The sequence below is a fragment of the Dermacentor silvarum genome, chromosome 4 (assembly GCF_013339745.2).
Source record: "Dermacentor silvarum isolate Dsil-2018 chromosome 4, BIME_Dsil_1.4, whole genome shotgun sequence".
In the NCBI taxonomy this organism is placed as follows: Eukaryota; Metazoa; Arthropoda; class Arachnida; order Ixodida; family Ixodidae; genus Dermacentor; species Dermacentor silvarum.
In genome coordinates this window covers 79,789,902-79,804,544 of record NC_051157.2, presented here as the reverse complement: position 1 = coordinate 79,804,544, position 14,643 = coordinate 79,789,902, and the positions used below count along the sequence as shown (strand labels likewise).

At 43.0% G+C, this 14,643-nt stretch overlaps 1 protein-coding gene across 1 annotated transcript in view; it reads left to right on the top strand.

Moving 5' to 3' along the window:
- LOC119450295 (testis-expressed protein 10 homolog) overlaps nucleotides 1-14,643 on the top strand; it is a 57,526-nt gene that overhangs the window by 19,554 nt on the left and 23,329 nt on the right. Inside the window, exons 6-10 of the mRNA XM_037713717.2 lie at nucleotides 682-822; nucleotides 4,290-4,482; nucleotides 4,884-5,016; nucleotides 10,139-10,302; nucleotides 13,445-13,610. Coding sequence (XP_037569645.1) covers nucleotides 682-822; nucleotides 4,290-4,482; nucleotides 4,884-5,016; nucleotides 10,139-10,302; nucleotides 13,445-13,610 — 797 coding nt within the window. The remainder of the gene's footprint in view (nucleotides 1-681; nucleotides 823-4,289; nucleotides 4,483-4,883; nucleotides 5,017-10,138; nucleotides 10,303-13,444; nucleotides 13,611-14,643) is intronic.

Here is a 14,643-nt window from a genome sequence, read left to right as displayed (position 1 = left end):
GACATGGTGGCAGTACTGCTTTGGTTATTAGTATCTCCCACATGACACATTCAGAAGGGAAACCCTGGGGACCCTTTGCCTCTCTTCTACCCCTGCTACCATGGATCCCCTTCTGCACTCATGTGGCTACCATGTTTAACTGATGCACAAATCAAGGGTGAAATTTTATTTAAACACATTCATGGCACAACATGATAGCCAACAAGGTGGTTATGAGGACATGTAGAATTATTTTCGCACGTTTAAAACATGCAAACCTCAATCCCATAAGTGGTGCAGTCAATGAAGTTTCTAAGTGCAGGTACAACATAATGCGAGCTCAAATGCATAATAGGCAAGCTGAGGCTTGCTATGATAAGTGGCATGGAGCCACGCACCAATTGCCTTGTTTATCCTGTAATTAGGGCACTTTTTTGTTTGCATTTCTGCATAATATACAGTGTGTAGCCATTAGGTGGATTTGTGTTTGTGTATTTGCGCATCAGTTAAAAAGGGGAGAGATTAGGGGTTCCACAGCACTCTAGGAAGGCTGGTAGGGTTCTTCAAAGCCAGAAATTTTAGAGCACCCTTGCCCTAAATGAAAATAATATTCGTGTCATAAAACCAGAAACCAGGTCGACTTTGACAATTGGTACTCTTCTACCTCCCCGTCCCATTTCCTCTCTCCACTTGACATTGCAGGTTTCATGGTTTGAAGAAAACTTTGGCACCCAACTGCTCAATCACTTTGATGGCCGCTTCCCCTTCTCGCATGACTGTGCGTCTGGGAGTGGATCGTCCTCGACCAAGAAGATGAAGAAAGACCCCATGTTTGATCGTCAGGTGAGCAGCTGCCTCAGCCACTTAAATACACTTCAGTGTGCTTCCATGTATAATGCTCATCACTTTAATGAGCAAGAAGAACCTGGAACTGAGGGGCTCAGTTTTAACCAAGTAACTATCATATTTATTATTTTTAAATTTTTTTGAACCAGTAACACTGGCATCAAGAGGAGCATGTGGAATGTGATCTGCCTTTCTTTTTTTTCTTTTTTTTTTTGTATGTTTAGCCTCCAGGACCTTACTACAAAGCTTTCCAGTTTCTCATGAAACTGCAACCATTCTCACAGCCTTTGGTAACAGCTATATGCACTGCTTGTAGAAATTCACAGAATGGAAAAATTATTAGACCAGTCACATGCTGTCAGCGAAATTATTTGTGAAACTTTGCAAGCTTGAAGCTGGTTATAAGTGTTGAACAGATAGAGTCGAACCTTATTATAATGAAGTCGCATCAGACATGAAAATATCTTGTATCATAACCAATATTTGTTATAAGCATACATGCAGCTATCTGTGGGAAAAAAATGTGATGAGGTCTATATAAAAAGAAAAAAAAAAACACAAGTGGAGTATTTTAATGACTTGTTGACTTTTTGATGGGCTGACGCGAGGCACGGGAACAACTGTAAATCACATACACTTGCTCTGCATTGCTGTGAATGTGTAACCATGTGATTGGTGTTACCACGCAGGACTGGCACGTTCGCTTGCCAACTGCAGTCCAAACAAACCAAGCCGCTGGCCAAAACGTGCATGCCATCAATAGACTTTTCGGACACGGAGGGGACCAGACGTGAATCCATACTCCACTGCTACAGCCATCAATCTAGCCTGTGCATCTAATCTCACTCTCAGTTGCCAATAAGGCCTATCACCAGTCATTTTGCCGACCACACTGCTTAGGTTGCCAGTGCCGCTTCATCGACAGCCAAAGTAGCAGTTTTGTGCCAGTTGAAATGGCACCAACTTTGTACATGGCTGCCATGTTTGCAGCATCGCACGCACGGTTATGCCCGAAACAATGTGCAGCGTTAAAAATTTTTATTGTTGCCGTTGTACATTTACATTAGTTCCAGGGGTAGTGCTGTAGTTCCAGGTGGCAGTGCATTAGTTCAAGGTGGCAGTGCTGTAGGAATCGTGCAGGTCCGAAAAATCAAGTGCCTGAAAATCTGGTCGGCGACTGTATTTGACATTTTTGCTACGAGAATATATATTTTGGGCCATGTGCAAACAAATATTTGTTTCACTATAGCTAATCCTGTATTGGATCCTGCTTTTTCAATTTCGTTATAGCAGGAGAATACTCCATTGAACTAAAGCATGACCAACCAAATTTTAGATTTACTTTATTATATTTATGTTCAATATATTGAAGTTCGACTGTATAGACAGACACACAGAGAGCCAGAACTGTGTTGTTTTTTATTACAGTAGAATCTCATCAATACATACCTAGTAGGAATGTGGCATAACTATTTACAAAACAGTATATATCGTATTTACTCGATTGTAACGTGACCACGATTGTAACACGAGGGGTGACTTTTCATTGTGTCCACCAAGAAAAAATAAAACTGCAAAGCAATGCGAGGAGTGACTTTGTTGCGTCCAGCAAAAAAAAACAAAAAAAATAGAAGTAAACCGCTAAAGTAACACAAGACCACCGGATGCATGAAAAAGTCGTAGTTTTGCCCGAAAGGCGAAGCATCAATTGCGATAGCAAATTAGTACACAGCTATATGGAGTTAGGACAGTAGTTTTATCGGATGTATAAACTTGCACATATTCGCTTACTAACTGAATTAACAAGCATGGTGTCAGCACGCACAAGCAAACATGAATAGACCACACTCGATGACCGTGCACAACCACTGTCAAAACGCTAGCGTGAGCAAGCGCGCTAGCAGCAGTGACCGAAGGTTCATGCGGTCTATCGCTTGAACGGAAACTGAGCGGCGAAAGCACAGCACGTACAAAGGTAAGAGCCGTGTAGAGATCGCTTTCAAGATACGGTGCGCGCGACAGCCCGCAGCCGCGCAAAGTACGCAGCATGGTGGCAGAGTAGAAGCCGCGCCCCCTCCCTCCTGTGCTGCCTTCGAACTTTCCTCCTTTCGCGTGGGAAATTGAGTCACCAGTTCCCATTGCGCCCGGTCACAAGATACGCATTTGGTGCCGCAGATAAACGTCGCCTCCGCTCTCTTCTTTCCATCCCCCCACGACCTTTCGCACGACGGAAGACTTCACGTTTGCTCTCTGCCGTGCGTTTGCTCTCCGTGAAAGCGCGCACTTTCACTTGCACATTTCACTCGATGATTAGAATTGGGTGCATCATTGCACTTTTATAAGACAATTTGAATTTCAGTATTTGATTGTAACGCGAGGATCGACTACAGGTAGCAAACTCTCATTACAATTGAGTAAATATGGTAGTACCATAAAGCCTCATTAATTAAGACTTCATGAGACTAGAAAAGATGACAGAATAAACCATATCTCAAATTATCGAGTGTCTCAAGAAAACAATAAACAAATGCTTACTGCATCAACATTGCTTTATTTACTGAAGAAATATGCAGCCCTTGTTTCTGTTCTGCACAAAGTCAGCACGGACGTTGTAAATTTTGTCATCTTGTGTCTGATAAATGCTCACAGCGCCAAAGGCCTTGCAACTTCTCTGACAGTGCAGCAACAGCACAGGACAGCCATCTTCATCCGAGTAGATGTGCATTTTATTACCGTGTGCACATCTCAATTCTTTTGTCACCTGTGAGCCGGTTGGCAACTGATTAATCCTGTGAGCACACGATCCACAGCAGAATCGCCTTTCTTCCACAGCAGCTTCCACCGTGTTTTTGATATCACACACGCCTTACACTGCATTGATACACAACCACCAGCTGCAATTGATGCACGTGCAATCAGACCGGCCACATTTAAATAGGCAGCAGATAATGGGGGGCACGTTTGGTTTATCGCATTTACTACGCTTCCAATGCGCTATGCCACACGCACTGTCAGGCAGATAAATGATAATGCTTATCGCGATAGGCTTGTGGCAACAGGTCATACTGGTGTGCTCATTGTTGGCTATGTTCTTTGCCGATGCCGCCACCATGCCTCCGTGTAAAACTACTTCAGGAATTACTACTGTTTCTTGTTTTTGACTTGTTGTCTGAACTGGCCGTAAACTTTTACTTACAGCCTCCTACATTATTTCCTACAGGAGTAGTTAAATGGGCTTGTATTGTACTTCAAGACTTCCATCAGGTGTTGCAGTGAAGAAATCTGGCAAGGCAGTCTTTCCACGCTTTCTCTTCAGGCATTTCAGCTTTCTTGAGGAACCCTGAAGCACTGCGCGTAACTGCTTTCAGAAGTTCTAACGATCAAGCGGATGTATTTGGTACTACATTCAAAAGTGCTTCAGAACTTGCATGACTTCTGTGCGTGCCTCCGCTGCAATGTTGCAGGTGTCTGTGACGTCCATCAACCTGGGCATCTGCGAGGTGCTGGCTGGCCTGCTAGGCGTGCTCAGTGCTGACCAAGGTCAGCGTGTGCTGGCCTTTTTTGGTGATCTCATCAGCACCGGCCAAGTGCGATCGGGAGACATGCGTGTTGTGGTCAAGATAGCTCGTCTTCTGCTGCCTCGTGTATCCCCTGGTGGTGAGCATAGCCACCAACATTCCTGCCTTTCAGACGGTGTCTTTCGAAGGCCACTCGAAGGAACGCCATAGGTAGAGTGGTAGCTGGCTCCTGACAGTGTCTACCAATGAACCAGCATGCCAGCTTATGAACTCATGATTGAAATCCTTTGCAGGGGCCTGACTTACACAAATTTTGTTTTCAGACTATGCCATTCTTTTTTTTTTTTTCATTTTCTTTGCAGTTTTCTACTTTTTAGTTACACTGACCACCAGCATTGTGCCCAGCCAAGGAAGAGCCTGAGCCTATGAATGCTTTCACTTCAAAACAATGTTTTTTAAATCAAAGTATTTTGCTAGGTCAATGTTTCAATCTGAAAAAAATTGGTGTTCTAATGGTAAGATGCTGATTTTCCTTGGCAGACTGCCTGCAGTTGGTGGAGGCCATGCTGTCGTTGTATGAGGAGGGTGATATACTCCAACCCAAGGACGCCCGCTTTATCCTCGACTTTTTCCATGAGCTCATCCTAGGACCAAGAGCGCTTCTTGAAGTTGTGTAAGTAAACAATGGGTCGTCAGCTGCGGTAGTCAAACCTGTCAAACATGATAGCTCTACAAAAAGTGTTTGTTTTATCAATAGCTCATTACAGTAAAACCTTGTTAATTCGACCCTCGTTAATTCAAAAAAATCAGATAATTCATACTCGTCCTTTGGCCCCAGCATGTGTATGTATTATTTAGTGCAATCAAACTCTCATTAATTTGGATCTATTTGGCCGCGCACCGGTTAACTTGAACAACTCCCGGAGCTCGGCGAGCGATGAGCACCGCAAATGTGCAACGCATAAAAACAAAAGCGGCACTAGCGTCGAACCGAAATGAAGCACTGGATTCCGCATTGCCGCAGTCAGAAATACATACTAAATGATAGGAACACCGGAACGCTCCATGCGTATTTGTCCCATTGTAGCCTTTATTCTTGTGTTTACTGCTGTGCATAACACCACATTGGCTGCGTGCCTTCATAACTGCTCAGTCGCTATCCATGATCGTATCGATAGCAACTGTGGTTTCATCTGCAGCGGTTGCGGCAAACAGTAGTTTCGTTTTTACTTCATGCACGCGTTCGCCGCATGCTTTCAAGCTGCATGGTCGTCGTCCATGATTGCATCGATAGTGACTGTGTTTTGTCCACAGCAGTTGTGGTTTCGTTTTGACTCCAGGCAGATCTCACAAACATGGTGGAAGTTGTCGAGGATAAAGGGCACCTCTACATCATCATGAATGGATGATCTGTTGGCAGCGAGCTCACTGGCTAAAAAATAATGTAGATGTGCGTACTATTGACCTCGGATGTAAACGCGCCGCAGTCGCGCTGCGAAGGAAGTTGCGAGGCTTTCGTTGCTGCAAGCTCTGATCAGTCACTAGGTGACGAGAATTGCTGCTTCACACTGCTTTTGTGCAAAATAGAAATTGAGTTTGCTGATTCATTCAGTAAATAAAAGTGGGTTGAAATAGTAAGCATTCCTTTATTGTTTTCTTGACACCCTCGATAATTTGAAATCCAATTAATTCGGACATGTTTTCGGTCCCCTGAAGTCTGAATCCACGAGGTTTTACAATATATGTGGACATAGTAAGCATTCCTTTGTTTTCTTGACACCCTCGATAATTTGAAATTCAATTAATTCAGACATGTTTTCGGTCCCCTGAAGTCTGAATCCACGAGGTTTTACAATATATGTGGACTCCTCCTTCAAAACACACAAGAAATAATGACACTGAAGTTGGTGTTGACAGTTAATGATTCAACACCACTTTGATCGGAAAATTGTATTTTCAGCATCTTCAGTTTGGTTCCCAGCACCTTTCGATACCTAACTGCTAATTTTCTTAAGATTAAAAAAATGCTAGTTCATGCGTAATGCCTATCTAAAGAACTAAAACCGGCTTCGAACCTCTTTAAAAACGGTGCCCATTTTTTATCCTCTGTGATTTCAAAACTGCTAGCGCAACTGATGTCATTTGTTTTCTTCGAGAGCTTGTGATATATATTTGCGGCAAGCGGGACTGGAGTAGATTCTGGATATAAGAATGAAGCGTTCTAGATAGCTGGAAATGCAAACTACTGCAACTTGCCACCATTTCGCAAAGGTCTCTCCAGTGCCGCTGTGCATCAGCCACACACCTGAAGTCGGGAAATACTTTTCCTGCGTCACTTTAGCTGAAAAAGTACTGAAAAGGTAGAATGTCATAGCAACTCGTTATCAGCAATCAGCTACGACGTAACGAACCATGCTTTCCTGATAATGGTATAGTAACCAGATAACTATGAACACTTTGCACTTTTGCATAGTAGCAGCATGCCCTGCCACTTGCACCGTGATTCAGGCCATCTGATTATGGACAGCAATGATAGCAACACTTGAGCAGCTGTTGCATGGCTTTCAAAATTGATGCAAGACACTCACTTATCTTGAAGATCATATCTTCATAGAGGTTCGACTAGTGCGTTACCGCACTCCCACTTCTGTTGCATTTTCGTGCTTTGGGAGCCTTATTTCAAAATCTCTTTCACTTCACATGCGCCTTTCTGGAAGCAGTTTTAATAAGCAGCGTCGAAAAATCATAAATGCACTGAAATGTGGTCGTTTTACCTGATAGATTGTTATACCTGAAATCATTATTAAGTGGGTTGAACTGTATTATAAGTGCATTACAGTCTAGGCAGGTTGTAACCAGGTAATCAACCAATTTTTTGGATATGCCTGGAGCTTTTTTTTTGTATTTTAGATTTAGACAGATAAGTAAATTTGTTCATATCATACTCATCTTTGGCTTTATATACTGTAAGCCTGAAAAATGCAGCAACAAATTGATAGTAATCACTCCCATTTTTTGGACATGGATTACAGAGATGTTGCTTCCAAGCAGCTTTTTATTTTTGGTAAGTTCGTGCGCATTCTAATTCCGACACGGACTGAAAGATCTGCCTTTATTGGAGGTTAAATTAAATGCTGCATTCTTCAAGGAACGTTTTAAAGCTGCACAGAGGCTCATAGCCCTAATATCCTCGTGCCATATTTGTGCGGGAAAGCATCGTCGACTTCAAGTCCTTTTGAAATTTGCCGTAATTTACAAATGGGTCAGTTTTGCTTTTGAAAGAAATCTAAGCAACATCAATCTCAGAAATAATAGGAATGTGCTCACTGTTTTCAGCGCAGTCTATAGTATTCCACGAATATATAGTTAAAGACGAGCTGGAAAAAAGGGAGGTCTATTGCTGATTGAGACTGGCCGTGAACAAATGTAGCAACTTTTGAATTTAGACAAGAAAGATTATTATCAAGAGTCCATTCCCCCAGGCGTTTCCACCTAAATCAGTTTTGCAACCCGAAGACACATAGTGAGAACTAAAGTGATCAGCGAGTACTATGTCTTTTCTGCAGGAAGCTAATGTGCTGTCTAGATATCAGGTATCCTGCACTCCTGCTGGGAAATATATGTTAACTAAGGAAATGGAGCAGTCTTTGAGTGTTAGGTCTAATGCTAAAATTTCGCACTCAATATAGAGATACATTGGCGCAATATTGTGGCTTTGTGACTGAATTTACTAGTTGAAACCAAGAAAGCAACACCACCACTTCTGGCAGGTCGATCCAAACGAAGTAATAGATAATTTTTTAGAAAATACTTTTGACCATTTGAAAGCGAGGTTTCTTGTAAAACAATTATGTCTGGGAAAAAATTTGAAAAAATGTATGATAAATCTGCAGTAGCAGAAACAATCGAATGGCAGTTCCAATGCTAGATTTTTAGAGAGCCTATGTATGTTTAAAGATAGAACGGTAGTGGAAACTACCTGATCCAAAATACTCTTTCAAGGAGTCCTCGGAGAGGTTCTCTTTGACATATTTTTAGTTTTTGACTTGGGAGACATTTTTGGGGGAGGAGGTCTGGTGCGTTTCAGACTTCAGTTCCATGTCCACACCCTGGAAGTCTTCATAAGCTTCTTTTAGGGGTTCTGCTTCCGTCTGCTCTACATGAGTAGAAGGTCCTGCACAAGAAGAGTCAGCTAATGGATTGGGTGACGATTTTGTCTGCTTTTGAGTTGGTTTTAGAACATCCAAAAACTGGGAGGCATGAACTTTGGTAGAAGTTGCACCAATGAACTGCGCCAGCTGACTAGTGAGCATTTATGCCAAGGACTCAAAAAGAGTTGTCGCAAGTCGTTCCATAGGATATGTTTGGCACGAGGCACCAGACAACGGCTTTTCTTGTACCGTATTCCTTATGTTTGTCTTCTAGTACGTTAAAATAAATTTCTTGGAGACGCGCACCGTAACATACCGCAAAGGTGCTTGCGGTAAAACGTATGTCAGGCAACAAACATTATTTTAAAACTGTCTATTATTATCAATTGCAACAACAACAGCATAGTGACTGAGCATTCCTGGCTAAGTAGGTACATCCATTGTGGAGTGGAATTAATAAGGCCGATTATGACGTTGAATATATGCTGTGTGAACGACAGGCGTGCAGTGCTGTCAGCCTTGTAATAGGGAAGTTTTATTTATTCATGTCATATCTTGCATATTTATACCCGTGCCACACGGGCAAAGTAAAGTGCACTTTGAGCGAGTGCACTTCAGCACGCCGAGTGTCACTTTGGCAGTGCGCTGCTATACGAGAAAGTAAAGTGTTCTTTCAAATCGATGGCCATGGCGACCGGGAGTCAGATGGGAAAGCATATATTTATTAATATAAAAATGTGTGCACGAAAACTGTTTATTATTGTTAGGAACAACATTTACAATCCACCTTTACAAGCGCTGGCAACGACGGCAACTTGACCAGCAACAGTCAAAACGACTCGATCCACCAAACAAGTGCGCAGCCATGACCCGGCGTGGTCGTGAACAGCCCGAGAGCGAGAGTAGTTTTTTGCTGTTCTTATTTATTTTTTTTTTTTTTGCGGTGTGGCATATTTTATTATCTTGTAACGTTAGCAATTTAAAACAACGCTATTAAAAAGTACTCCTGACTCTTCTTTCAATATCACTTTATGTATCTTCTAAGCATTGCTAACGAGGCTACACACTCGCCAGCAAGTGCGCTCTGCAGTGAGTGCCACTAAGGGTTCCCGTGTGGCAGCCTGCGAATGACACTAGCCGCGAAGTGCACTCGCTCAAATTGCACTTTACTTTTTCCCGTGTGGCACGGGTATTACACAATTCGATATGCAGCCCGCTGAAGCACCAGTGCTTTAGCAAGGGACTAGGCAGCCAACTCACCCTGAGTGAACGAAAACAATATCGCATACACTACATGCCAGCCTTTAAGCAAAGGTTGTTCAATTGAGTGTCAACCTAAGTACTTGCCCACGTAAGCATCACTGCTTTTATGTGGGCTGTCTAACGCAACCTCAATAAATGGCAGCATACATTAAACACTCCTTATGCATGTACTACGAAGAGGACACTCGTAGTTCTGAAATATTTCAATGATAAAATGATAAATTACAGCAGTACAGTGAGACAGTAGGCTTAAAAGATAAATCTTTTGTGCAAAACAAGAGAAAAAAACACAAATGGGATCTTCTATCGAATTTTTCATGGAACCTTTGATAGAAATGTGATCTTTGTGCCCTGTGTAATGTGCACTGCACTCCTGTACAGACGTCCAGTGGTAGACCGGTTCCTGGGCTTGCTGCCTGAGCGGGCCTTAGGTGAGAGCGGCGAAGGCCAGGAAGGAGCCTCTCTGCGCTTTTTGGGCAAGCTGGCCCAGCTGCGCTTGCCTGCGCTCCTGGAGAGTCTCCAGCATCGTTCATTGATGTGCATAGGTGTGTCCAACTCTGTCCATTCAGCTCCACCTTTGCAACAACTTGCTGACAGTAGTAGTCCTCGTTACACCCCTCAATTATGGCACATACCCACTGCAGGGAGTACCCACTACAGCCCAAGGGCTGAATAGCCACGACTCTTGGCCTGTAATGGGTGCATAGTGCATAGTTGTGCATAGTGCCATGTAGTGGGTACAGTGTGAACACTCTAGTAGGTACATACTATACTACTAAGTAACGTGCAACAAAGTACATATCCACTACAGAGAACAGGGTGCAGGATGGCAAGCAAGCTGTAGTGGGTTTATAGTACTGCCTGCACTAGTACTGTACTGTTTCTGCTATAGGCCGTACAGGCACTACTGCCAGTTCTGCCTGTAATGGCCTGTAACAGGCCTATATTCTGTAGTGGGTACTAGGGTATGTACCCGCTACAGGCTACAGACTCATTATCCACAGAGCCATTACCTACAAATCTAGTGGGTACTACAGTCAAACCCACTTGTAACAATACTCAAGGGCCAAGAAAATACAATTGTTATAACCGGGTTGCATGAAAAAAAGCCAAGTGACATTTTAATTACACAGAAGTACAGTCGAAACCCAATTATGGCATTACTGGTTTTAACAATACTCGGATATAACCATAAGCAGCCGATGCACCGTCAACTTTTGTGTGTGTTCTATGGTAAAATAAACTGCTCACTACAGTGTTCCCTGGTCGCATTATTGGCTATAACAATTAAAATCTGGCTATTGGGTGCCTGCGCTGAGAAAAAATAAATATAACATCCAAAAAAAGAAAAAAAAATGCGAGCCACTTCACCAGATTTGCCTTTCTGCTACATACTTCACACGCCATGCCTTTGTTGCCCCTCTCCTCTCTACCTTCCACCCCTCCAACCTCGGCGAAAGAGTGGGAGGGAGACTGGGAATGGGGTGCGTGAGGCCAGCAGTGTGACAAAAACGTGTCGTGCGGGGTGAGCGGGGTGAGCGGCACAAAGGCAAGTGTGGCAAATAGGCTCACATTTCTTTCTTTCTTTTTTTCAAATATAGTATTTCCTTCTTTTTCCTTTCGGCGCACACAACCAGTAGCCAGGTTTAATTGTTATAGCCAATAACGCAACATGGGGGCATTGTGTTAAGTTGTTTATTTTACCATAGAACACTTATAAAAGTTGATGGTGCGTCGGCTGCTTATTGTTATATCCATGTATTGTTAAAACCGGTATCACTATAAGTTGGTTTGGCTGTATGTATCCATTAGGTTTGCGGGTAATGGATTTATGGCCTGTAGTGGATACTATGCAGTACACTGTCATGGGTAACATGTACCTCCTACAGGCCTTACAGCCATACACTCTACTTTACTATGAAACTGTATTGTCTGAAAGAGAGCAGCAGCGAATGTGTTGATGAACCAGGATATAAATTGAAATTATTTCTGGAGCGGTGCCTTGCAACTATAATTGGGCCGGCTTGATTTTGTAGAGATTTGAACATTGTTGTATGCAGTTATGTGCGTGATTTGAACATTGTCGCCCTTTCTACGCATCACAGTGGTAGACACTGGCTTCTGCACTAGCAAGCTTTGGTAGGCAAACTTTGTCTCAAAGTGCTATTTTTTTTCACTGTGTGTGGCTGTGAAGTAGCTACAACAGCTGCAAGGGCTGCTCTGAACTACAGTAGAACCTGATTCATACATTTTGGAAAAAAAACTTGGAAAAAAATGTACTAGCCGGGAGAACGTATTATCCAAAGTAGGTAACTAAAAAATTTCACAGACTCAAATGGTAGTTAACATGTACGTAATGTGAAGTGTTGCGCAAATCGTGGCACGAGACGCTGACGCGTGTCGTGCTCGTGCTCGTGGGGTTCCGGTGGCTCGAGCCTCATTTTGTTGTTTTCCTATTACGTAGTATTTTAAGACGGCGATGGGGAACTGTAACGAAATCGAGCTGGTCGGCGATGCCGGATGCCGCCAGAACAAAACGTGATGCTTGCATCCCGCCGCCTGCAGCAGGGAACGGCGGCATGTTTGAGTTATTGCCTACTAAAAGCTTGCATTACACTTCCGACAGCACTACACCGCACGTGCTGTGTAACAAATAGGTGAAGATGCTTATCGTAATAGGGTTGGCAGTGATAGCTGTGAATGTGACGTGCAACGACCTGGGAGGAGATTTGCTGGTACCGGAATAAGAATTGAGTGCACGGCGATGTTCTCACGTGAGACGGGCCGGCGAGTACTGCGATAAAGCTGATGCTACGGGTGGCTACTGTTCTTAATCGCGTGCCTCGCACCTTTTCTTGTTTACATGGGATCTAACGGCCCGAAAACATATCATATGATCGCAGTTTGGCGATGTACTGAACGTTGGTGCCATAAGATTGTGTTTTCCGGTAAAAACCGGTAAAAAATAAGTGTAACACAATTGGGTGATTTCTTTGTGTTCTTGATTACAAACGTACGTAATGGGATCGTGTCAACGAGGTTCTCCTGTATTTGAAGGTCACCAAACTAGACTGAAAGCTTTAAAGATGATGATGAGGACAGAAAGAAGGGATGCATATATGCAAGGACACAGTGGTTTCCTTAATGACTCTTTTTTTGTCCCCTTTCCTTTTTCCCCTGCGCAGAGAAGTAGGCCAGAGAATACAAGCTCACACCGACCTCTGTTTTTCTAATGAATTAGTATCTCTATCTTCAACATTGTTGTATCCAATCATTTGTGTGGGCTGTGTGAATTTTTCCCCCTTATTTTTCATTTTCTTTATTTCCGAGGGTTGTAATTGGGAATGTAGGCTACGATGTGCAGGGATAAGTTATGCTGCTGTTTTCAATGACAGGTTTTAAATGTTTCTGTATAGCTGTCAGGCAACTTGAGGCCGTTTGCGTTCAGGTGCGGAACACGAGGTTGTACATTCAGTGTTCCTGCAAAGGGTGTCTGCGTTTCGATGCTGGGTGAAAGGCTGAAATTGTCCTTGTACATACTGAGATATCTGTGCATGTTAAATAAACCTAGGTGATCAAAATGAACCAAGCGATCGCCTCTTAGGCATCTCTTACAGCCCATCTCTGGCTTTGAGAAGTAAAACACCCCATTTATGGTCGTAATTTAAAAATTTTTCCTTGCTACAGAGCTTTTGCCTCAGACGACACAACAGGAAGACCAACGCACACTTGTGGAGCTCATCTGTCGTGTACCCTGCTTGGAGAAGGAGCACTTTGAAGCGCTGTACGCTGCAACGCTTGACCCACTGCCCACGTCTGTACTGCTGTACTTGCTTCAGCTGCTCAAGGAGAGGTGAGTGGGAAAGGAGAAGCAGGGATCTGTGTAGGGGGTACTCTTGGCTTCGGAATTGCAGGATCCCTGTGCTATGGAAGATTGTGACATTCCCGCCTTTTTGCCAATTTTTCTTCCAGACCTCTTTGCCATTCTTCACTGGGATCATTAATTAGTGTAACCACTATGTATCCAAAGTAAGAGAGAAGTTGTCGCTCCTGGCCCTTTTGTTCGCTAGCCATTGTGTGAAATATAAGAATTTGAGGGCACGAGAGAAAGAGATTAATTTTTACAGTGGAATCTCGTTGATACGATTCTGCATAATACGTTTTTTGGGGAAAATATGTTTTTTTTTTTTCTTTTCCCGATAATATGATTTGGTTGGATAATACGTTGGATGATATGATTTTCGTATGATGCACTTTATTTTCCGGTTCCCATGAAGGTCGTATCAATGAGATTCTACTCTATTTACAAGCAGCTGTTTGTTCAAGCTGCCGGCGCTGGTACAATGTCATGCCATGCTTTTGGGATTGGGATATTTCATAGGTGTGCTGAATGGGCTGCACTAAAAGTCGTCGAGCAGGGCATGAAACAATGCGAGCAAGATGGTGACCACGGGAATAGTAGTGCTGCATTCAAGGTATTTAAGGGCTTTGCAGAATTATAAGGCTCATCTTTGGGAATGCAGTTACACATCAATGCAATAAGTGTAGATATAACGAAGTCGGTAAAATCGACAATTTCCTTAGTTATATTGAAATTTCGTTATGTTGAAATTTCATGTTGTATGTGAATAAGTACAGTTGCTGATGGATCTTTTTTTACACAGAAGGAACCGCAAAATCTTCTGAATTATCGGGCAGTCGGAAAAAGAAAATTTAAATAAGAAAAGAAATGATTTCATTGAATTTGAACTTTGGCGACGAAAGACACAGTTTCAGGCCGTGTTGCCGATATCATGCCGTGTCGCCAATATTGAACAAAGCCATGGTTTCGTGTCCACTCCACCCCTTGGATAATAGTGTTGCCCGCAATGGGACGATTCTATCAT